General features: G+C 42.3%; 1 protein-coding gene across 7 annotated transcripts in view; it reads left to right on the top strand.

The window, feature by feature from the left end:
* ZNRF3 (zinc and ring finger 3) overlaps nt 1–25,261 on the top strand; it is a 137,027-nt gene that overhangs the window by 105,665 nt on the left and 6,101 nt on the right. For 5 of the 7 annotated variants that reach the window (XM_075041079.1, XM_075041080.1, XM_075041077.1 and 2 more), the window contains 5 exons: nt 16,626–16,700; nt 20,156–20,287; nt 21,231–21,341; nt 22,567–22,734; nt 24,764–24,866. In XM_075041079.1, coding sequence (XP_074897180.1) covers nt 16,626–16,700; nt 20,156–20,287; nt 21,231–21,341; nt 22,567–22,734; nt 24,764–24,866 — 589 coding nt within the window. Of the gene's footprint in view, nt 1–13,550; nt 13,663–16,625; nt 16,701–20,155; nt 20,288–21,230; nt 21,342–22,566; nt 22,735–24,763; nt 24,867–25,261 lie in introns of all 7 variants that reach the window. The other 2 variants (XM_075041082.1, XM_075041078.1) reach the window with 2 other exon arrangements.

The following is a 25,261-nucleotide window of genomic DNA, read 5'->3' as shown; positions in this document are numbered from 1 at the left end:
AGTAAATTATGTCCTTTTCTCCTTCCTCCTCTGCCCTGCAGAATTGGCCTGTGGCCTGGCTTTCTAGCTCCAGTGGTGGTTCAAGGGGCAAGGTATTTTTGGTGACTGACAGAGCTGATGGCAGTGTAGGAGAGAGACAGGGGATGCCTGTATTGTTCAGATATTGTTGTCTGTATTCTCTGTAGCTCTGAGAGAAAAAAGAGGTTTCGCAGTTTGACAATTGTAATGAAAGGGTGTATTTGACATAATGCTGTGGGGTTTGTGCAGGATTCTCAATCGTAAACAGAGTGCAGCAGACTGTTTCACTGGAGTGTCTTTGCCTGTGGCTGATGTTCCATCCTTTTGCAAGTACAATTATGAGTCTGTGCTAGAAATGGATTTTATTCTGCTAATGAGATAACATTATTTTTTTCTTTTCCCCAGTAGTAGCTGCTGCTAACTGAATATATTACAGGCAGTCAGATGTCAATAGGAAACACACATCCTCGCTTACTTTAGGAGATAGTGTTCCAGTTGTATTTTCAAAATCATCTGAATAGTAATATCCACTGTAGCTGACGTTTTAGCAGCCAATATAGTGGCGTTCTTAAACATACTGACAGATTTTGCTGAGTTGTTTTGTTTTCCTCCTCTTTAATGAGATGTCTCTTTTGTGCCCAATTATGGGGAGGAGCATCTAAAGTATTCCAGTGAACAGTACTTTCCTTTTACAGTAGTAAATATAGTGCTGTAAAGCCTGCTGTGCTGTCATAAGGAATCAAGGTGGAAAGAACTTTCTGAAATCCATGTGTCTTGGTACTGATAGGAGATTACACTTGGCTTGAAGAGAGAACCTTTATCCCAAGCAGAAGTCACAATCATATCAAAAAACAGGTTTGGATTTTATTGCCTAGCTTATACGATGCCATTTCTGTCATATTGAAAATCTAATGCTGCCATCCATGGAATGGGGGTGCAGTTCATACCCACTGCCCAGTTTAATAGGGTCCTTTAAGGTAAGGTGTCATTCTTTCTTCTTCAGAAGTTAAGAGGTTTGAGAGCATCAAGGTCAGAATGCCATTCAGCTGACTGAAGTGGCAAACTGGCGGTGGCATCATCTGCTTGTCCAGATCTGCAGATTCATCATGCATTTTATGTAAGAACCAGTGGTCTCTTTCTCATTGTCATGATTTAAACCCAGACAGCAACTAAGCACCATGTGGGCGCTCACTCACTCCTCCCCCTGCGGTGGGATGGGGAGGAGAATTGGAAGAAAAAGGTAAAACCTCATGGCTTGAGATAAGGACAGTTTAATAGGACAACACAAGGAGAGAAGAAGTAATAATAACAATAATACTAATATAAGAATGTATAAAGTGAGTGATGCACAATGCAATTGCTCACCACCTGGAACCCAATGCTCAGCCTGTTCCTGAGCTGTGATCCCTCCTCCCCCCAGTCAGCTCCCCCAGTTATATATTGAGCATGACATCATATGGTATCAAATATCCTCTTGGCTAGCTCGGGTCATCTGTCCTGGCTGTGCCTCCTCCTATCTTCTTGTGAAAATTAACTCTATCCCAGCCGAACCCAGGACACTATCCTCCACCCCTTATTCTATACCATCTACATTATGCCCAGGTCTTACACTTTCCAATTAATCACCACCACTTTCCCTGTCTTTGAGATATATATTTTTATATATATATATACACACACACACACAGAGATATCATTCCTTTAGTTTGTTGGCGATACCTCTACTGTGTCCATCGAGTTCATTTAATCCATGACTTTGGGGCTCCATCTGTTGTAACAGTCAGTCAGGGCAGGAGAGATGGTGTGTGATGGTGGATTGTTGCATGCTGCATCTGGAGGTCACGGCTGGTATTTTTGACATGGCCCACACCCACGGTCTGCAGACTGAAGATGTTAATCTTGAGGAAGTTGCTGGGCACCAGTTGCTAAAGCCAGTTCAAGTTCTATCACCGCTGCACTTTGCTTAGTTTCATCAAAGTCCATCCTTCAGTGATTTGGATGATTCTTAATGTAATATCATTGATATGGCATATAGCAACTGTAGTAGTGATGACATACAGTGGAAGGGTTATTTAGCAATTAACATCATACAATTTAATTCACTGGCTATTCTCACCCAAAATCAAATCCGTTTGAAGTACGCATCAAACTTCCCCATCCTTACACATCACCCACCAAGTGCACCCAAGTCCTTGAGCAAAAGCAATCCTGCGGAAAGGTTTGCCTTTGCCCGAGGCAGGAGTAACCCAGACTGTCTTCCCTAACATGTTCTTCATGTGCACTATGGGGACTTTATCCCTTTCTACAGTATGTAGAAGTTTTGTTTGGGCAGGGCCAGCTCAGCTGGTAGATCCTCTAGTGTTAACTAATCAGGTGGCTTTTGCTAAACATAGAATCATAGAATCATTTAGGTTGGAAAAGACCTTCAAGATTATCGAGTCCAACCATCAATGATGCCCACTAAATACATGTATCCCAGTATTTGAAGGTCCCATCCCCCATTGCTCTCAGTGTAGTTTTTAGCAGTCCATTGTATCGTTCGATTTTCCCAGAGGCTGGTACGTGATAGGTGATGTGACACACCCACTCAATGCTGTGCGCTTTGGCCCAGGTGTCTATGCGGTTGTTTCGGAAATGAGTCCCGTTGTCTGACTCAATTCTTTCTGGGGTGCCATGTCACCAGAAGACTTGCTTTTCAAGGCCCAGGATAGTGTTCCAGGCGGTGGCATGGAGCATAGGATGTGTTTCCAGCCACCTGGTGGTTGCTTCCACCATTGTAAGCACATGGCACTTGCCTTGGTTGGTTTGTGGGAGTGTGATATAGTCGATCTGCTAGACCTCCCCATCTTTATAGTTCAGCCATCATCCTCCATACCACAGGGGCTTTAACCGCTTGGCATGCTTGGTGGCAGCACACGTTTCACATTCACGGATAACCTGTGCAATAATGTCCATGGTGAAGTCCAACCCTCGATCATGAGCCTATCTATATGTTGCATCTCTTCCCTGATGGCCTGAGGTGTCATGGGCCCACCGAGCTATAAATAATTCACCCTTATGTTGCCAGTCCAAATCCACCTGAGCCACTTCAGTCTTGGCTGCCCGATCCACCTGTTGGTTGTTTTGGTGTTCTTCAGTGGCCTGACCCTTGCATACGTGAGCATCCACATGATGTACTTTTACAACCAGATTCTCTAGCCAGGATGCAGTATCTTGCCACAGTGCGGCAGGCCAGATGGGTTTACCTCTGCGCTGCCAGTTGCTCTGCTTCCATTGCTGTAACCACCCTCACAGGATATTTGCCACCTTCCATGAGTCAGTATAAAGATAAAGTATTGGCCATTTTTCTCATTCAGCAATGTCCAAAGCCAGCTGAATGGCTTTCACCTCTGCAAACTGACTCGATTCATCTTCTCCTTCAGCAGTTTCTGCGACTTGTCGTATAGGACTCCATACAGCAGCCTTCCACCTCCAATGTTCTCCCACAATGCAACAGGACCCACCAGTGAATAGGGCATATTGCCTCTCATTTTCTGACAGTTTATTATACAGTGGGGCCTCTTCAGCATGTGTCACCTCCTCCTCTGGCGACGTTCCAAAATCTTTGCCTTCTGGACAGTCTGTGATCAATTCTAAAATTCCTGGGCGATTGGGGTCTCCTGTACGAGCTCGTTGTGTGATCAGTGCGACCCACTTACTCCACGTGGCATCAGCTGCATGATGTGTAGAGGAGACCCTCCCTTTGAACATCCAGCCCAGCACCAGCAGTCGGGGTGCTAAGAGGAGCTGTGTTTCAGTACCAGCCACTTCTGAGGCGGCTTGAACTCCTTCATATACTGCCAATATCTCTTTTTCAGTTGGAGTATAGTGGGCCTTGGATCCTCTGTATCCCAAACTCCAAAACCCCCGGGATCTTCCTCAGGTCTCCCTGGGTGCTTTCTGCCAGAGGCTCCAGGTAGGGCCATTCTCCCTGGCTGCGGTATAGAGCACATTTTAAACATCTTGTCCTGCCTGGACTGGCCCGAGGGCTAATGCGTGAACAATCTCCCATTTAATTTGTTAAAAGGCTTGCTGTTGCTCAGGGCCCCATTTAAAATCATTCTTCCTGGTCACTTGATGGAGAGGGCTTATGATCAGACTGTAATTTGGAACATACATTCTTCAAAAACCCACAACATCTAAGAAAGCCTGTGTTTCCTTTATACTAGTCGGTGGAGACATAGCTGCTATTTTGTTGGGATCTGATGATGCCCGTCTTGCCATTTTATTCCTAAAAACTGGATCTTCTGTGCAGGTCCCTTGACTTTGTTTTACAGCAAAACCGGCCTTCAGGAGGATTTGAACTATTTTCTTCCCTTTCTCAAAAATTTCTTCTGCTCTGTCGCCCCATATGATGATGTCATCAATGTACTGTGGGCGTTCCGGAGCTTCACCCTTCTCCAGTGCAATCTGGGTTAGTCCATGGCAAATGGCAGGGCTGTGTTTCCACCCCTGGGACAGTCGATTCCAAGTGTACTGGATGCCCCTCCAAGTGAAAGCAAACTGTGGCCGGCACTCTGCTGCCAGAGGGATTGGGAAAAGCACATTAGCGACGTCAGTTGTGGCATGCCACTTAGCTGCCTTTGACTCCAGTTTGTATTGAAGTTCTAGCATGTCCAGCACAGCAGCGCTCAGTGGCAGCGTGACTTCATTCAGGCTACGATAGTCAACTGTTAGTCTCCATTCTCCATTAGGTTTTTGTACTGGCCATATGGGACTATTAAAGGGTGAGCAAGTTTTGCTGATCACCCCTTGGCTCTCCAGTCGACAAATCAGCATACGAATTGGAATCAGGGAGTCTCGGTTGGTGCGATATTGCCGCCAGTGCACTGCTGTGATAGCAATTGGCACCTGTTGTTCTTCAACCCTCAGCAACCCCACAACAGAAGGGTCCTCCGAGAGACCAGGCAGGGAAGACAGCTGTTCAGTTTCCTCTGTCTCCAAGGCAGCTATACCAAAAGCCAAGGAGGACCCTTTTGGGTCCTTGAAATACCCTCTCCTGAGGTAGTCTATGCCAGGGATGCACAGAACCTTCGAGCCAGTCACAATGGGGTGTTTATGCCACTCATTCCCAGTTAGACTCATTTGAGCTTCCAATACAGTTAGCTGTTGGGATCCCCCTGTCACTCCAGAAATACAGACGGGTTCTGCCCCTCTATAGCTTGATGGCCTTAGGGTACATTGTGCACCAGTGTCCACTACAGCCTTATGGTCCTGTGGGTCTGACATGCCAGGCCATCGAATCCACACTGTCCAGTAGACCCAGTTGTCCCTTTCCTCCCCCGGCTGGAGGCAGGGCCCCTCTAGTCCTGGTGAGAGTAGTCATTACTTACTTTTTGTAAACATGAATCAGAAGTCCCTTCAAGAGGATCAGAAGTGATATCAGCCCTTCTACTCTGCCTGGGCAACTGCCTGTTGGAAACTGGAGCGGCATTTTTCCAGGAAGAATCCCCTTTTGTGATTGTTTTTCCTTGCAGCTCACATACCCGTGCCTCTAGGGTTGAGGTAGGTTTTCCATCCCACTTCCTCATGTCCTCTCCATAGTCACACAGGTAAAACTACAGGGTACCCAGTGGTATGTACCTTCTATATCCTCTCTCCTGAGTAGAGGAACATTTACTCCTAATAGCTGAGATGCAGGCCTGTACAGGTGGGGAGTAGGACTTACCCTCTTTGAATTGCTGGAACTCCAGGGACAGTTTCTTCACAGCTAAGATGCAGGCCCACGGGGAGGAAGAGAGACTTCCCTCATATTGCTGGAGTTGGCCAGCCACTTAATTCACCATTTGTCCCTCACCTTCTTTCCAGGACATCACTGCCAATGAACTGTCATATGATGGTGGTGCACTTCACAGAAATTTCCACCACGTGGGTTGTGTGCATTGGACTTCATCTGGATCTGTGGGTAACTTCTTGTTATCCGGATCATTATAAATCACCTCCAGCACGGTTAGTTTCCTCAGGTACTGGATACCTCTGTCCATGGTGGTCCACTTGCCTGAGTGACATGTAACATATTCATTGAAGGGGTAACTTTTCTTCATGCTTGACAGAATTCTTCTCCAGAGGCTGAGGGCTCTTGTCTTTTTTCCAGTTGCCTTGTCAATGCCCTCTTTCCTAGACAAGGATCCCAGCTGCTTGCCTTCCCTGCCCTCTAATTCCAAACTACTGGCCCTGTTATCCCAGCATTGGAGCAGTCAGGTAACAATGTGCTCACCTGGATGATGGCCAAAATCCTTTCGCATATCTCGCAGCTCACTCAGGGATATGGATCGGGTGATTATCTCTGGTTCTGCCTCTTCCTTCTGTTCTCATGATGACCCTGGTTCATCTTCATCCCTCACTAAGGGAACTCATTTTTTGTGTGTATTTCTTCTACTGTATAGGGACAACTGATACTGGCACAGGTTGGTTCTCTGGTTCAGCTGCAGTGCCTGTCACCAGGGTTGGGGTAGTTGCAGTGGTTGTCACGAGGGTTTGAACAGCCGCAGTGCCTGTCGGTTTGTTTTCCCTCCCTTCCCCCTCAGGGTGCTACATAATATCAAGCAGTGTTTGGTAGATACTGGCCAGGGCCCAGCACAATGTGGTGAGTTGTGCCTCTTTGGAATAGGCACCGCATTTTCCTTTCAAATATTCTATTGCTTCATCAGGGTCCTGTAGTTGTTCGGGAGTGAAGTTCCAAACCATTGGAGGTGAGAAGTTCTCTAGATACCTGCCCATATTCTCCCACATGCCATGTCACCCATGACTGTCCAGCTTTGGGGCAGATCTCTGGGTGGTATTCTTAAAAAAATTTTGGGTAACCCTGAACGAGACCTGAGACACATTCAGGAGACATAGCAATAAGAGCATACTGGCTTGAACATCCCAAGGATATTAAAAATTCTCAAAAGCTGTTGTAATTAGCCTTGGCGGAGAAAGGGGAGGTGAAAGAGTGGGAGTCTTCCCCATAGATTGGGTGTGATTACTAATAAATTCCAAGAGAGGGCACCTAAGGTATGGGCATGACAACAATGCCACATACAAATACCTGCTTAACCTCATGACCAGTGATGTAATGATATCGTAAGTCGACATTACCCAGTACAGCAAAATGATAGCCCTGGTCCCTCTCCCAGAGGTGATAAACACCACCGCAGGGAATACATAGTGCATATAAGAACTTACATAATATCACCATGTGAACAAATGAACCAAGATTATGACTAGCAACTATTTAACTAATCTAAGAAATGCATATAACAAATCTGGTTTAACACGCTTGGATCAGATCCATCATTATCTCAACCCTTCATGCCCCATGCTGGGCACCAAAAAGGACTGTCCTGGTTTAAGCCCAGCTGGCAACTAAGCACCACATGGCCACTTGCTCACTCCTCCCCACTGTGGTAAAACCTCATGGGTTGAGATAAGGACAGTTTAATAGGACAACACAAGGAGAGAAGAAGTAATAATAACAATAATACTAATATAAGAATGTATAAAGCGAGTGACACACAATGCAATTGCTTACCACCTGGAACCCGATGCTCAGCCTGTTCCCAAGCAGCAATCCCTCCTCCTCTCCCCGGCCAGCTCCCCCAGTTATATATTGAGCATGACATCATATGGTATAAAACATCCTCTTGGCTAGCTTGGGTCATCTGTCCTGGCTGTGCCTCCTCCCATCTTCTTGTGAAAATTAACTCTATCCCAGCCAAACCCAGGACACTCATCTATAGAACTTCCTGGGTTGGTCCATACTTAACTGAAGACTCCTTAGAACTCAAGAGTCTGCAGAAGTTAAGCCCTGATAATGTAGGCTCCTGATGCTTATTTCAGCACCAAAGTTGTCCTCTGCTAATAGAACAAAATCAAATGAGGACAAGTCTGCAAAAGGTCACTGGAAAAGCCGATATTCTAGAACCTGGTACTGCATTTTCTGTATCATAGCTCTGTTAATATTGTCTACATCTCTGTGGTCTCACTTGATCTTGGTATGGAGAAAACAGGTGCACATCAGTTGGTTTGTGAGCGCTAAAAATTATTGGAACAGATTTTGCTACTTTTGAGTCTACTCAAGAGAAGACCATGACCACTGAATTGCTGTATTCATCATTTATTTTGGTGAAATATTGCAGATGAAAACATCATCCCTTCTGCTGTATACCCTAGCAGTCAAGATTGTTGAAATCCTTGACCTGCCTTTCCAGGGCAATAAAGCAAGACACTGGACCTTTTCATTGATAATCATGTTCCTTGGAGCCACAGAGTATCCAAGTTGCTTGCTACTGAGTGTTGCTTACATGTTACCAGTATGCTATGTGAGAGGCTGACCACTTATTTCAGAGGACCAAAGACAGCTGATGAAAGAATTAGCTATAAAAAAACATTCCACTTCACGCTGCTTGCATAATCCCACTCTTTTGGCAGATTAATGACCACTAACTCCACAATGTGGAGAGTTCTGACATGGAATATTGGATCTGATGGGCTGGGTTAAACAGAAAATATGCCTCAAGTTCAATGATTTTTAGTGCATACAGAAATTGAGGTGGAAAACCTCAAAAACTGACAGAGGGAATGCAAGTTTGGTCAGGCTGGCTCAGTTCTCAGCTAAATAAGGATGTATAAACCAATTTTCTTGAGTACTCTGTTCAACAACCTCTGCACAGAGTTAGAGCAACCCAATTATCATATTTTCTGCCCCCAAAAGCATGAGATGTATTGAAAAAAGGAAGAGGAAAGAGAAGAGGAAAAAGCCACAGTTATACCTGTTGGAGCTGTGCTGTTTCCCTCAGTTCTGACTGAAAGCAATGTTTTGCTTTTGCGATCCATAGGACTGTCTTCTGCATACTATAGCCTTACTCTTCTGCTTCCTGTCTTGTTCATTTTGGAGGACCAGCTAATAGTACATGCTGGCACCTGATGCAATAGAGTTGGGATAGTTTGCTAAAAGCAGTTTGCTAGCATCTGTACTGGTTACCAACTAAACCATTGCCCAATCTCACCTTCCCCATCTTTATCATTTTCTTAACCCAGAGAATAAATCAACTCCTTCATGTACCACATACCATAGTTATAATTAATATTTCTTGTTTACAGTGCACTAAATTCCAAGAAGAGAATTCCTAGAGTTGGATGAAGGATCCAACTAATCCAGGAGGCTAATCCAGGAAGACAGATCCGTAGTTCTTAATGTAAGAGCATTTGTGAGAATATAGTGTTAGAACAGCAGGATATATCTGTGGGTTTACACAGGCAGCCAATACTTTTAAAGCATCTTTTTCTCTCTTTAGTCCATCAGTTTTATCTAGGATGTTACCTTAAAAAAAAAAAAGTGTATTTATAAATAGTAGTCTGAGTTTAGTAATAGCCATTTTAAACAGAAGGCATTGAGTTACTATCTTAATGAATGTGTAATGCATTACTTTGTTGATGTAAGTGGCAGAGCTAGAAGTGATCAATGAACTTTGATTTCCCCACCTATGGTTCCAAGCCCCAGTCCTTCTCCCATCTGTAATTTATTCACTCTCTGCAAACCATTAGATTAGAATGTCATGTCCTCATATGTAAATACAGCTGTATATTGTGAGGGAATTCTAAGTCTAGCAAAGAAGTAAATGTAATGAATAAAGGCTAATGTTGTTGGTGATTTTTCTCTTAAACGGGGACCTTGTTAAGCAGCTTTTCTTCTCGCGTTGGTTTCTCCACTGTTGCATAATAACTGACATATTAATTGGAATGAGGCCATACTAGAAAGCAGAGGAGGAGATGCTTGCAATGTTCATATCTGCAAGCACGTAAGGTCCTTCTAGATGTCAGCAATTGGCAGACCTTCTTACTGTTGCGATTGTTGCTGTCCTACCTGATTTGAATGAATGAGAGGAAGCAGTGCACCTGTTTAATAATCATCTAGTCTCTCGGGTTGAAAGTTTGTCTCATCAAGGAAGTTGTTGCTTCCTTATTGTATTAGTCTGGCCCACAGGAAGGGAGTGCAGAGCTCTTCAAATCTTTCTGGTGTTCTTTGAGGTAATAACTAAAATTTCCTCAGACCTGGAGATGTGAAAAGATAGTTTCCTCACATTTCTGTCACATGTGTTTCCTCTCATCCTCTCTAGATTACAGGGTCTAGTAAATTCTTCCACATTTTAATATGAGACGTTATTTAATGTGCATCTTATTGGTCATGGTTATCAACAGTGAGTTCGTAACAAGTAGGTGTCTAAAATACACTCTAAAATAACTTTTCATCAGCCTTCTCCATGAGCTATGACAATGTCTGTGCAAATTAAAACACTGCAGAAACATAGATGAAGCCAATATTATATATTTGCAATAAAAATCCTTTTAAAACATGTAATAAACATACCGTATCCTTCTGTTTACATTTTTCTTTGAGTATAAAGTAGCCAAATTTATTCTTCAGCAGAGGGCTTCTGATAAAGTCCTAGGCTGGTGATGTTTAAGGAATTGAGGAAGGGCAAATTCAAAGGTGGGTTTTGTATCCTTGATCATTTTAGTTACTTTGGAGGTGCCTACGTCCAACATTCAACCAGAGGAGATAGTCAAATGTCTACCAGGTGTTTGAATGAAGTCTAGCGAATGGCAGATCTCTTTTTAATGCTCATTTACAAAGAAAAACTTAAGGTGTCATTTGAAAAGATTCCCAAAGTAGCTGAAACTCTCAACAATAGTTACAGTCAAAGTGCATATTCTCTACATTTTATGATATAGACAAGTACAAATGTTTGGTGGTTATTTCAACAGCATTCTTCATGAGCTTGATTGCCTTCATCTGCTGTTGTCACCTTATCCTCTACTGAACAGATGACTTAATCCAAGTGATAAATAATAAAGTTTACTATGAAGGGTTAGCAAAATAATCCCAAGAGAAACAGACCTTTTTTCATTTTCTCTGCAGTCCCTTAGTCATGACTGGTGACAGTAAGCACTGCTAGACTCCCCCCAGGCCCAAGTTGCATGTACCTAGGAAGTTGGGGGTATGTTTCAGGGTACATATTCCTTTCTCTTTGCACCAGGGATACCTTTTGTCTATCCTTTGATGGTCCTATTTCATCCTAAGAGATGCCCTGGACTTGGTGCATTTAGGGCAGAATCATTCATTGCTTTCTTGCATTTTGTTTCTGGTCTACTTGTTTTGTTCAAATCTGTAGGTTGGACAAGGACTGTGAGATTGACAAGGCAATGATTTTTATTCTTCTGGACATGCTGCAATATGAGGTCTAATAGGTTTAAATATAACCCCTAGACACTTGTCTTTCTTGTCCTTTTTATTTTCAGCCTATTCACACTAACTAGTTTTGTAGTATCATTAACGCACAAGAGAGTAGATTTTTGGAGCGTGGGGGGTTTTTGGCTTTCTAAGGGGAAACACTACTAACTTGCTTGATTGTTCCATGCCTGGCTTATGATTAACTGAAATGTCTTTGAACAACTTTTAAGCTGTTGTATACTATGTCAGAGACAAAGAAGAAAAAATCCAATAGAAACTACTGTGAAGACTTGAAAATACTAATTTTAAATGGTACTAATACTAAAAAAAAATAATCTGGTAGTTAATTTTAATTCTGTTACCAACAAGAATAGGTATTTATATGCAGTTCTGAGCTAAGCTGATTTTGCAGGTACTTTCAGGGGGTAAAATATCACAGAACTTGAAACAAACACATAAACCCCATTAGTTCAAATGGAGTCTGAATCTGTATACAAGTAAAATCAGTACACAAGAAGAGGTTGGAATGGATACTGCAGTACTGCTTCTAGCATTTGCTGCTGTGATAGTTGCAATACATTGCTGCAAAATGTTCAGTGCAGTTATGGACTGAAATTCTCTGCACTTCATTTACTGCTTTTGTTACTGCAGATTGCTAGGATAAATTTTAAATACAAATATTATTCCTCAACAGGTGGCTTACTCTGCCCATATCACCACTCCATGATGTTATCATGCTGTAAATGGACCTCTTCCTGTTTCGTTGCCCTTTCAGCAATTCTAAAGATTTATTCTCCTCCAGTTGTGGAGTATAGGCTACTTCTGCATGGCCAGTCTGTTATCTCCATCCGCTGAAAAAGCTTGTTGTTACTCTGTCTTCTCTTTGGCCCCTGTGCTTCTGACAGTACTGTAGCTGCATTTATTGGGGCACTCTGAAATCGGTCTGTGAAAGGAATCTGCAAGAGTTACCACTGCTCAGAAGATCTGAAAACCAGAACTGGAGATGCTTTTTACCTCCTTCTGTAACTGTCCAGACCTGTGAGGGCCTTCCCACTGCATTGTAATTGGTATTGGTGGGGCCTAAAGGTGGGCGTAATACATGGAAAAGGAAACTTAACTTAATCAGAGCTATCTCTGAGTTCATGCAATGAGCAATATGAGATTCAGGCTGTGATTGTCTTACAGTTTCCCCATCTGGGGAGCACACAGTCAGGGAGCTGGTTAGAGTTCATACAGGAAAAGAAGGCTGCTGTGTGAACAGCATGAACCTTCTTCATATTGCAGGGATTACCGTGTATGATCATGACAAGAGATGCATACAGGAGGACTCCTTGGTTTTGTAACAAATTTCGACATTTGGAACTTCATTCCTAACAATGGAAGAATAAACTGAGGAATTTCTCTTTTTTCAGCTGTATACTTCCAGATTTTTGTTAGGTCTCCCTTGCTGACCAGCTGTGTTCTACCAGAAATAGTTTGAGAGGATTTTTTTTTTTTTAAAGTAAGGCAGTTTCCAACGACTGCACTTAGACATAGTAGCATAGGTTGCAAGTGCAAACCATTGTTATTTTTACACCACCATTACATATAACACAAGGAGGAAATGCCAATAACAGTCAGTTGCCCCCTGTAAAATAGTGTAAAAAAATCTCCCTTCCACAAAAACTACAATAATTTCAGACAGTGAGTTAAGGTTGTGCTTATCAAATAAGATGCCAGGTAACTCGTCTGTATCCTATGAAGACCTACTTACATCTAACCTATATTTTGTGTTTTATTATGTTTGTACTTAAGGACAAAAGAATTTTTGAATTGACAATACAGGGCTTGCTGAAGATTGTTGTCATTTCCAGTCCTGCTTCTAGGACCAAGACATGCTTAGTCCTCTCTACATCAGTGTGTTTGCACAATTGAGCCTTGTGTTTCTACATGTCAGGCAGTTAGTTAGCTGCTGATCTACACAGAACATGTGTAACTTCCTGGAGCTCCAGTCGGGATGTGGGAGCACTTTACAGAAAAAGTAAAAGTTATGATGATGGTGCTTGCATATAGTGGCCATGTAGAAAGAACAGGTCAGAGTCCGTTGCTCTGTAATAGTGTAGGCTTTCTGACTCTGAATGCAAAGAAAGCCTGGGAGGTTGTTGTCACTACGAACAGAGAGCAATCATTTGAATTACTAGAAGTGCAGTTACCATTTTTTTTGTTTGTTTTTTATTACTCTTTACAAAAAAGGAAGAATACTGCTATGTAGTGATAGTAATTTTGTTTTAAACCACAGAAGACAAATAATCTCCAAAAGGGATATGGCTGGCACCTTTACTGCCTTCTGTCAGTTGCATGGGAATTGAATTGAGGAAATGCCTGTTTTGTTTGCCACGGGTATTGTGAAGGTAAAGTGTGTACCAGTATAATTTTTTTTCTTCCCCCTCATCCCACATGTGTCTTTATTTTTGATCTAGGTTTTGGCCACTTTCTGATTTAGGGGCAGTCTTTACATGCTGAATAGGCCAAAATGAAAAGTCACATGCCTGTTACAGACTGGTGTTATTTTAAGTGGGACTTACATTGCTGTGTTATTTTGAGCTGTCCTGATTACTGAGTAGTGGACAGGGTATTCTCAAAGACGTTTTGGCTTTAATTATCCTACTGTTTTTTGCGGGGTGAGGAAGAAGGGGTGTAGTGGCAGCCAGGCTTTCCAGGGTGCCTCCCCAGAGTTGACCGGCTTTCTGAAGCAGGCAGCAGGGCTGCCAGCCCCAGGTGCGCTCTGGCCCCCGCCAGCTGCCATCTTGAACTGAAGGGAAGGAGGTGAATACCAGACGAAAAAGCAGTGTCTGCGCTCAGGCCCCAGCTTGCTCGCGCTTGTTTGCTCCTCAACAAAGCGCAGTGGTTTTAAAAACGAGCTTGAGGAGGGGAGGAGGAGGAAGGGGGGAGCGGCGAGGAGGAGTGGCAGGCTGTGGTGTGTTTGCGGCTGCTCTCTGATCTCTTGCCAGTGAAACCTGGAAGGTCAGGCAGGCTGCCGCCAAGCCGCGGAGCCAGAGGCCCGGGAGCGCTGGAGCAGGCGCCGTGGAGCCAGAGGCCCGGGAGTGCTGGAGCAGGCGCCGTGGAGCGTGCTGCTGCGGCACCCACCTTCCCCACCGTGCCACCACGGGCAGCCTGGTCATTCCTGCCCAGGGTGCTCGGGAGCTGGAGGGTCGCCTCATGACCGGCCTGTGCTGCTGAGGTCCCGTTGTGCGAACAAGTCTCTTTAGCACAGCGTCACGCTCCCTAGCGACGCGAGTGAGAGGCTGACGTATGCTTTCCGAGAGCGAGCACATCCTCTCTTTCTTTGGGATCAGGATTTAAACCCTAGCAAGGACAAAAAAATGCCTGTTTCCCAGTTCTCCCTATGGCTGCCAAGCACCACTCGTGCCCCTGGGCAGGACGTCACTTCGGGGATGGGGCGGGCAAGACCCACGTGCTCCACTGGGGCGCTCTGTGCTTGGCCGAGCTTCGGCTTCCGCCTCGAGGCTGAGCTGAGTTGAGCTGGTGTGAGGGTGGAGAGCCTTGTGCTGGGGTGGCCAGTAGCACGGGAAGGGGAGTGGGGAGGGTGCAGAACGGCCACGAGTGACAAGTGAGAACTACTGGTGAAAGATGACTGGAGCCTTCCTTTGCTTGGGGCCTGGCACAAACTGCTGGTTGCAGTTGGCCGGAGCTAGACTAGCGCAGCAAGTTTGCAGAAGGGGGGAGGTGGCAGATGGTTCACCCCGCTTGCTGTTGTCTTCTGCAGCACGATTTTTTAACTCAGTTGGTACTTTTAATCTCTTAACATCTCATTTTGCAATACAGAGTAAGGAATACAGATTACATCTTGGTGGTGGAAACTTTATGAATTGCTGCGCTGTATACTGCACATTCAGTGCGTTCAGAAACTTAAGGGTTTTTTTCTGAACCAGCCTGCAAAGTCTCTTAAAAAATATCTTTAGAGATCAAAGTGCCTTGCTTGTTGACTGACCATCCTGAAAGAACAATCTAAATGGCCTGAACAGTTCTACAAGCACTGCATGTCTGTAAAGGGTGCCTTCTACAGAAACCTGGATGAGCTTTCACCTCAGGGCCACTGCCTCAGAGAATGTGTAGTAGATTCCTTTTAACTTTTCCTCCTCAACAGCTATTAGTGATTAGCCAGGTGTGCTGACTTACTTCAAAGGGGACAAATACCAGGTGGGCTGAGAAAGAGACCCCATTTGGGAGTTGGTTTCCCTCATGCACTGATGGGGTCGGTTGGTTTAAAATAAAAACAAAATACAAAAGTAGAGCAAAGAAAGTGACCTGTAGGTGTTCAGACTAACATCTCTGTACTGGCCAACATTATTCTTGGAAATCACTGAGTAATATTTCATAATTTATCACTTATATCATGTGTTTCTTCTATATCTCAATTTAAGTTCAGGTTTTGCTAGTCTCTATGAAGAGCCAGTGTTGTCCTGTTTAGTACTGTGATGGTGATAGCTGTCATAGCTTGGAGAAATAGTTACTTGCATTCTGCATCCAACAAAGGCAGTAACAGCTTTGAAAAGTTACTGGGAACGCTTGCTCTGTGGAGCCACTGAGCAACATTTGAACAGAACGTACAGTGGTAAAGTGTCAGAAACTGGTAAAAATATCCTGTCTTAGCCTTGGTGGTTAAAATACTGTTTCCTCAATCCCAGAGGATTTTACTATGTTCTAATATCTCCTCTGTGCTGTTGGTAATTCCAGGTTTGGACTGCATATTTGATGAAAAGCCATGCACTTAAATAGGTCTGATCTTACCTGCATAGGAAGTGTTGTATGCAACAGTTCTGACCTCTAATGGTCAGAAACAGCAGTATTTTCTGAGGCACTATTTGCAAGGATTGTGATATGCTAGAGTTTGTCATGACTGTGAGAATGACACTGAACAGGTCTAAAGAACCTGGTCCACCTTTATTTTCTACACTAGTGAGCTTGTCTCTCTACCTCATATCACAGGGAAGATTGTTTTTAATGGTGCTTCCAAGTAACGTAGAGAAAAAGAACATAATTTAATATTTAGAAAATATTATATTTAAACCCTTTAGAGGGTCTACATCACATTTGAATTCCTTTAAAAGCTTGTTGAAGGAGGATTTTGAGAAGGAAGGGGCAGGGAGATTGTAGAAGCTATAGTGAAGTTTAACTACATTCCATGCTGGTTCAGGAGCTCCTCTGTTTGTAATTACTCTGTCGTTTGTTTTAACTACACAGAAACACAAAATGTTAAATTTGCTATCTGGAGATGAGGAGAGGGAGTCATTTTTGAGGTAAGAAGTCATCTTTTGGGGTGGGACTGAGGATGCTGTCTTTCTTATTGCAGGCAAAACGAGCAGTACAGCGAGGAGCCACAGCGGTCATCTTTGATGTTTCTGAAAACCCAGATGCCATTGATCAGGTATGAAGAAGGGAGCCTAGTTTTATTACAGCCTCTGTTGGGTTCTTTTAGTGTTGCTGCATCAAGACTTGAGAGCATACAGGTCTCAGAGCACACCTGCTTCAAGACACGCAGCTACTGACCCTGGGTAACATGGTGCTGTGGTTTTCCTGCTCATCTTCTGGCAGGCAAGAAGCAATGGAGGTGTTGAGAATGTGGTAGAAAGAGAAAAGTTTGGGGAGTTATATTTTCCTTCTAGCCTTTACTAGAATCCAGGTCTGGGATTGAGGTTTTGAGAAAGGATGGAGGCAAATTTTTTGTGGCCCATTATCTAGTCAAGGAGGTTTTCTTTGCCCACTTCTGTGTACAAAACACAGGGTGTTTGGCCCTACCCAGCTTGTGATTGATAGTTTTTTTGAGCAGCTGATATTTTTGAGGTTGCAAAATGGCTTTCAAACCTGGTTCTAAACAAGATTCTTAGAAAACTTACAAACATTTTCTTGTTCACAGCTGATAATTTCTGGCCTGCATATTTCGTGGGCAAGCAGGGCTTTTCTTTTTTGGGGATCTTGGTACAACTTCCATCATTTCATTTGAAGTGGGTGAGGTAATAGTTCTGTGAAATGCTTTGACAAGATCCTTCCAGCCAATTCTGAGTTATCTGAGTGGAGAGAAGAAACTAACAAGCACAAAAATAGTCTGCATTTGGTTTTGTTTTGTCTTGAAACAAAACTGCTGTTCCTGCTACAGCAGGAACAAGTGAAGCTGAATGTTTTTTAAGTGCAGCCTGAATTTCTTGGGGGAAAGAGAGACCATCAGTGTTTACATTTTAAAAGCTGGCTTTAATTCTGAAATGAGCATCTGTTGGAGAAAGGAATGCAGACCCTGTGCAATGGATGCTTTGAGAACTGTGCTCTGCATGTGCATCAAGGCTACAGCCTTGATCTTGCAAACATTCTCAGGGATGTTTTTTCCCCTTTTATACACAGAAAAATTATCTGCACAAAGATGTAATCTGTCTTTTTCCAATTTTTTCTGTGTATTACAGCTTCCAGTTAACTTTCAGCCACCCTGCTCTGAACTTGAGAAGCTGAGTTACTGCCTCTTGCTCTCTTCCTTCTACCAGCAACAGCTGTCCTTCCTTGATTCTTGATAATAAACTGGGTGCAACTGTCTCCAATAGCTGGGAAACTAGTCCAGTGGAATTGAATATTTTGGGTATACCAATAAAATGGAAGGAGGTTAGTGGCTTAGTGCAGTAGCTGACAAAGTAGACTCTATTAGAGGACACAGCAGCAGCCTATGCAAACACTCACCAACAGGGAAGGAAAGACTAGACTTAGCTTTCATACTCTAGATGTAAGAGTTACTTGATTGGCTCCCTTCTCATGCTGCTCTGGACACTTGTGTTTCATGCATTTTGATTCTCAGCCAAAGTCTTCAGAACCCTTGGCATCAGGCGATACTAATTAATTTGTCTTTAAAACAAATACCATTTTGGCACTCGCAATGGAATTGTGGAAAACAATGACAGACAGATAACAGTGGAGGAAAAACTGGCATGAGTTAATCTGGAGTATCTTTGATTCAAATGGAAGTATCCTAAGACACTGAGGGGAGCTGTTTAGGAAGATTTCCCAGGTATGCTTGTTACCAAGCAATAGAACAACTAAGGGAGAGTGCTTTGAAAGGGAGGAGTGGAGTATTATGAAAGGCAATCCTTCCTGCCAGTCAGTGGACTAAGAAGCAGGCCTGAGCAGGAGAAGAATTGTCCTCGGACAATTTGGTAGCAGAATTAGCTACCAAGTGAGAGGGCTTTACGTACAGATTTTGTGGGGTTTATTCCCATTGATATGAGTGTCTTCTGCTGTAGACTAAGAATGAAATTTTTATTTTTAGAAATGCTCTGTGAAGTCTGATTTGTTTCTTAGTTTTACTTTTGCATAGAAGAGGAGTAAAAGCACCCAGAGCATCATATTTAGCAAGAGTCTGGCAGTGTGCAAAAGCTACTGAGGAATCAGGTGAATTCTTTTTTAGACAAGAAAGCTTGAGGGAGAATATATGTCTGGGAACGTATGGACAGTGATTGGATTTGGCCTTAGGCTAGCAAGCCTTCTAGACACATAGGATCCCTGGGTTGGATTCAAGTACTTCAGCTAGTTTTTAGCTCTTCAGAAGACATCTGTCTTAGAAATAGTTTGATCAGTGTTCTCAGAAGCCCAGTCAAATACTAGGAAGAATCTGTTTTAAAGTCTCAGTGAAATCTGTCACCATCATCTGGACAGATCAAGTAGAGTACTTTGTAAGCAGGATGATAGACCAGTCATTTGGTAATTTCTACATGTTTTAGCCAGAAATAACAGGTAGATATCAACAATGTAGATATGGTATCTCTACCATATGCTACTCTTGTTCAACTTGCTCACACTCCTGTCATCTCATTCCTTTCCCCTGTACCATTTCCATCTGCTTGTCAGTGCCTTGCTTGTTTTGTATCAACCAGCCTCTATACTAGGATTTTTCTTGTGGGTTAGAATAAGCTATTTGAGTTTATCATGTTGGTGACATTTTGTAACAGAACAATTCTCTTGTCTTGTTATTCCCCTCTCTGGTATGTAATTTAGCAGATTGTTTTTCTGGATTTGTTGGCCAGAGAAGTTACGCAGTCTCCACACTTGGAAGGTTTTCAGCATCTGACTGGATAAAGCCCTGAGCAGCGTGGTCTGATGTCATAGTTGACCCTGCCTTGACCAGGAGGTTGGACTCATGGGGTGCCTTCCCACCCACATTATTTTCTGATGCTATGATTTGGCCTTTCAAAAAAACTTAGCTGCACCTGGAAGGAAGTTTCAGGGTGAATTAAGCTATCTACTCATATACTTTAGTCTTTGAGGCCCCCATCCTGCAATCAATAGCTCTAGTGGTTGCTAGAACCCAAATAACTCTTTGAATGAGTTTGCTGAGTTAAACAGCAGAAATTACAGTCTTCAGTAAATTGGTTAGGTACAAAGAGTCTAAAAGACGGGACTCTGACATGAGATTGTTCAGAAAGCTGAGAAAATTTGTATGCGAATAATATAACTACAAAGTTGAAACAACAAAAGGTTCAGAAAATGTAGCAAGGTCATTTTCTTTTGAATGTGCAGATTTTTATCCTTCTTCATTATGAGGTTTAATTTATTACAGTATAATATATGCACCAGAACATAATACGGTTAAGTTAAAGCTGCTGTTCAGAAATAACATTTCTTATCCTTAATCTTAGTTTTGGTCAGTAAAAAAAAAAGCAGCTTAAGTCAAAAGTTTAATTCAGGTTTAACTCTGTGGAATACTTAAGTGAAGGTCTGTGCTAGAAGAGAACAATTGGTGCTCCAATCAATTCCACATTCATATTCCTTTCCTTTTCTCTCCATTGTCCAAAAGAGAGGTAGTTTTCCTGCAACGTGCCTTTTAAGTAGATTATTTTTTTGTTCTAGCTGAACCAGGGCTCTGAGGACCCTCTGAAGAGACCAGTGGTGTATGTGAAGGGTGCTGATGCTGTCAAGCTAATGAACATAGTTAACAAGCAGAAAGTGGCACGAGCAAGGATTCAGCATCGCCCCCCACGGGTGAGACTTTAAGAAATTTTATCTAGGTATTACACTGCTGTTACTTCATGTAGTGCTTGCTAACTGCACTGCACGTGAAGATGTTCTGATGCTCCCCATGAGCATTAATACATGTGAAATTCTGTTGAGCTAAATAAATTGAGCAACTGCACTGTGAACAAGCAGCTACGCTTGATAGCAGTGTAGAATACACAATGTGACATCCGCTGTCTTTCATAAGGATTCTTTTGAATATATAAATGGATAAAAATTTTATATACTAGAAGTTTTCCTTTTTCTTAATTAAATAACTTAATTATTGCACACTCGTGGTAATTCAGGTTTGTAAGGTAGTCTGCCCTGTGTTAACTAATAATTCTGTGTGGCATTTTAAACATGGGTTAATTATTTGGTATCTGATATTTGTAATCGTAATATAAAATAGTTTTTCTAGGTTTTTTTTTAAAACTCCTTACATGCAGTTTACAAAAGAGCAAAGCTAGAGGTCATCCATGTCCGAGTTACCATTTTTGTTTTGTTTTTTTATGGAATTCGTCTTTCATACAGAAATGTATTTGAGAAGTGGGCAATTCGCTGAAAATTCAAATGTTGGTTTTCACTCACTTAAGTATACAAGCAAACCAATAAATCATGAAAAATTGTGTTAGTGTGATTCACTTCGTTAAAAAAACTGGGTTTTGTGGGATTGGTTCAGAGACACAGTAAATCTGACATCTTGTGACTGGCATTCTATGTATTTCATTCACTTGCAGTGACATACAAAACCCAGGTTTTGTCTTACAGAATCCTAGTTAATGAACAGAACAGTGTGTACTTTGACTTTTGCCATTGTGACTGTGTACATTTGACTGTGACCACTGAGAAACTAGAGAAGAGAAAGGAACAATAGATTTGAGTATGATCTAAAGAAAGGAAAAATAATATTTTTGTTTTAATTTTTAAGCAACCCACCGAGTACTTTGATATGGGAATTTTCCTGGCCTTCTTTGTGGTTGTGTCTCTTGTTTGCCTGATTCTTCTTGTCAAGATCAAACTGAAACAGCGACGTAGTCAGGTAAGAACAGTAATGGGATAGTCACTGAATGCTGAAAGTTAGTTTCTCTTTGTCCTAGAACTTGCTTGCTAGTTTTGGAAATGCCAGACACTGACTTACAATAGCCATCTTTGTGGAAAGTGTTTTATCCATGGATGTTGGCCTTTGGAAAAAATTGGAATTGTCTTTAAAGAAGATCTGCATTGACCTGTGATGTTCATTCAGTTAAATCCTGAAATGAAAAGAGTTCAGAAGCAGTCCATTTAGCCATTGGGAAGGAATAACATTTCTGGTTGTTCAGAGGTTGATTATCAGTAGCACTGGTGTACTTCTAAAGAATTCCAAGCTCTTGTTGCTGCACTGTGGAGAGAATATCAAGATTGAAAATAAATTCAACTCTTTTCGATAGAATAACATCTATTAATTGTCAGTGGGAGAGATTTGCAAGGTAAAAAGTTTGGTTAGGAAAGATTCGAGGTGAGATATTTTGAATTTGTCCTGTCAAATGTGAGAATGGAAGCTAATGGACTCTGAAGTCTGTAGTTGTAAACTGCCCAGTATATACACGTAAAAGGAATTCAGAGCACTGTAGATGCTTAGGACTCTTGCTTTGGACATACTGAGTAGGAATCCAAAGATGTTATGGGCCACCAGCAGTGTTAAAAAACAGTGTTAAAAAGGGGGATGACAAATTCTACAGTAAAATGAAAACAACCCACTGCCTTCCTAAACTTCTACAATTGATTAAATTCAGGGGGAGGGGGAAATGATACAGCTAATTTAATAATATTTCATTTTAATCCCTCTCTCAAGTATTGCTTCTGGTCATGTGGTGTTAAGAGCATAGTGGGTCATTATAGTCACTATTCACAGTTCAGAAAAAGTTCCCGGCCAAGTCTTATATGTTGCCTTGAATAGTTGCTGCCTATCAATTGAGCAGTTGCAGTGTATCCCAATTGTCAGCACCTTCATCCTGTTTCAGCTCAAAGTAGGTTGTCATTCTCACTACTGCATGTGGCATACGTTCTTTTCATGAGGCTTCTGATCTAAATTCTACCTAGCCACCTTCTGCTTTATTTATGAAATTGTACATTAGTCTGGGCCTGACATGATTTGGTAAGATACATTAATTTGATATGGTGATGTTTCTCTGCTACTATACTATAGTACCTTCTGCAGAAGCATTGCCTTTTTTTTTCCCCCTCCCCTTCTTTCTTTTTTTTTTTTTTTCCTTCTTCTGTTGTAGAATTCCATGAACAGGCTTGCAGTGCAAGCACTGGAAAAAATGGAGACCAGGAAATTTAAGTCCAAAAGTAAGGGACACCGGGAAGGTAGCTGTGGAGCACTGGACACACTCAGTAGCAGCTCCACCTCTGACTGTGCCATCTGCTTGGAGAAGTACATTGATGGGGAGGTAAAGGATAAATGATTTCTTCAACATGGGCTGAGATTGTAGCAGGTTTATTGTAGCACTGTGGTACATGGCTGGCTGTTGGGTACATTGTGTACTGAGGTTGTGCCGCTTGCCTGACCGATTGCATTGAGTAGCCAACTTGGCCTCAACTGCATTCTGCAGCTCCCAAAGAAATCTCAAGGGCTTTTCCCCATACTACATAGTGAGAGGTGAGGGATCTCATTCTGCAAGTTGCCACCTCCATCAAGTTGCTTTTCTGAGGAAGGACTTGTAAAGAAGTCAGGGTTACTTCAGCATTTAGTTCTCCGGGTACTTCTAACAAATTTTGTGCTAAGATGATTGTGCATGCAAGCTCTGTTGGACATAAGGGATACATTTCCTGTTTTGCTTCTCAAGCTTTGATGACACCTTGTTTTCAAAATGTCAGGTACACAGCACTGCTGGGAAACCACAGGAGGAGAAGGAAGAGATGCCAAAAGGTTCAGGAAATGTTTTCTGACTCCTCAGTTACCATTTCTGCCTTGATGGCAGTGCTTGCCTTCATGACACAGTTCTGCCCAGAGGAAGCAATGAAAGGATGAAATAATAAATAGAGGCAGTCAATAATCACAGCTTTAAACTTCTATATAAAAAAATTATTTGAGGACACTTTGTTTTGAAATGATTCATAAAAGATTCATTATTTTTAGGGGAATAGAAAATACCAGCTGCAGTATTTGAGTGCTACAAGCTACAAACAGAAAGTTAATGAAGTTAGCTCATGGGAAATTATTCAGAGTGGCAAGGGATGAAGGCAGACAAGAACTTCAGAAGGGCGGTACAAAACTGACTGGACAGGAAACTCATGCATGAACCTCAGCATGAAGTGATATACATAGGGAAGAGCTTCACGTGTATTAGTGATGGGTTGTGAGGCGAGCATTACTGTTCAGGAGCAAAATCTCGAAGCTGTTTTAGATAGCTTTGTGAAAGCAGATTAGATTAGTGCTTTGTGGCAGTCAAAAAGGCAAATCAGATATAAGAAATGAGATGGGGAAGTCTAAAGAATTGAACAGAAAACATAATTGCACCACTGTGTAAGTTCAGTCATGCTCTCACATTGAGTACTGTGTGCATTTTTTATCTCATTTCGCAAAAGATATGTTGGAAATGAAGGTGCTTCAGAAAACAGCAGACACAAAGTGATAAAAGATTTGGAATGGTTTCCGTACAAAAAAAAAATAACTGAGAGGTCTAGGACTGTTTTGTCCTAGATTACTTGGGGATGGAGGGAGTACAAAATAGCGAATGGAGAGCATGAACAGGAATCAGAAGTTAATTTTTTTCCAGTACAAGATTGGGCGCAATTAAACGAAACTGCTAGGACCCGATCTGAATCTACATATGGTGTTTCTCCACCAGCAGGTAGTAGCCCTGTGGAACTTCTTGCCAAAGCATGTTACAAATTCAAAACCTGAGCTTATGAGGAGACTTGAGCAGTGCTTGGAAGAAAGATCTGTTGGGTATTTCTGAACTGGTAGATAACCAGCAGGCTCAGGAGGTACCATGAACAGATAATAGCTGAAGAATGGGAGTGCTGGGCAAGGGAAAAATATCATACACTTTATGTTGTTTTTGCTTTTCCCTCAGTGTTTTCTATTGCTAATAGTTGTAGGCAAGATGCATCATTAGATGGACTCTATTGATTTTTTTTTTTAAGTTTATTTAATATATTAAGGAAAACTTTAACGATGAGCTCCTTCAAGGTGCTAGGTCATAGGGACACAGAGCAAAAAGTGTCCTTAAGAAATGTAGTGTATCTGCATGGAGTTCTAATGTGCCTGCAGACTATTCTTTTAGTGACAGCTGATTACTAGCTGTTGTGCTTTTGGCTGTGTTGGAACAGATGGCATCTTTTTTCCTTCATATCACTTTGAGACTAGGAATCAAACGGTTTAGTAGCTAGGTTGAAAAAAACTAGGAATAAGCTGTGAAAAATTCACTCATTAGGAAGGAGTACTTTTTCATGTTCCTTTATCTGTTCCTGTAGGAACTGCGTGTCATTCCCTGCACTCACCGATTTCACAAGAAATGTGTGGATCCTTGGCTACTGCAGCATCATACCTGCCCTCACTGCCGCCATAACATCATAGGTAAGTGCTGCAGTATGGACACTCTGTTGTGTCATCCATTTTGGCCTTAACAGCTTACAACATGAAAGAGAAATTGTGCCTGTTTGTAAATCTCCACGCAGTTCATAGTCTTTATTGTAACGCAACCCTAGAAATAGTTAGGACTAAATTCTTTGAAAATGACTGTGTGCCCTGGAATAACAGGGCACATTTCTGGTTTTCCCTCGTTCTGGGTGCGGTTCCCAGCAGAGGGCACTGCTAGTCAGCCTCTGAGTGCAAAGAGGGCAAATAGGTAAAATAGATGGGTATGGTTTCTCTTGGTAATTACAAAGAAAAGACAATGTATTGTTTTTTATTTTTCTGTGGTGTTGTAACTTGGAATGTGGTTTCCCTTACTTGCCCTCTCCCCCTTCCAT

Source organism: Buteo buteo, chromosome 11 (assembly GCF_964188355.1).
Source record: "Buteo buteo chromosome 11, bButBut1.hap1.1, whole genome shotgun sequence".
In the NCBI taxonomy this organism is placed as follows: domain Eukaryota; kingdom Metazoa; phylum Chordata; class Aves; order Accipitriformes; family Accipitridae; genus Buteo; species Buteo buteo.
The sequence above is the reverse complement of the archived record's forward strand: the minus strand, read 5'-3'. Positions and strand labels throughout refer to the sequence as shown.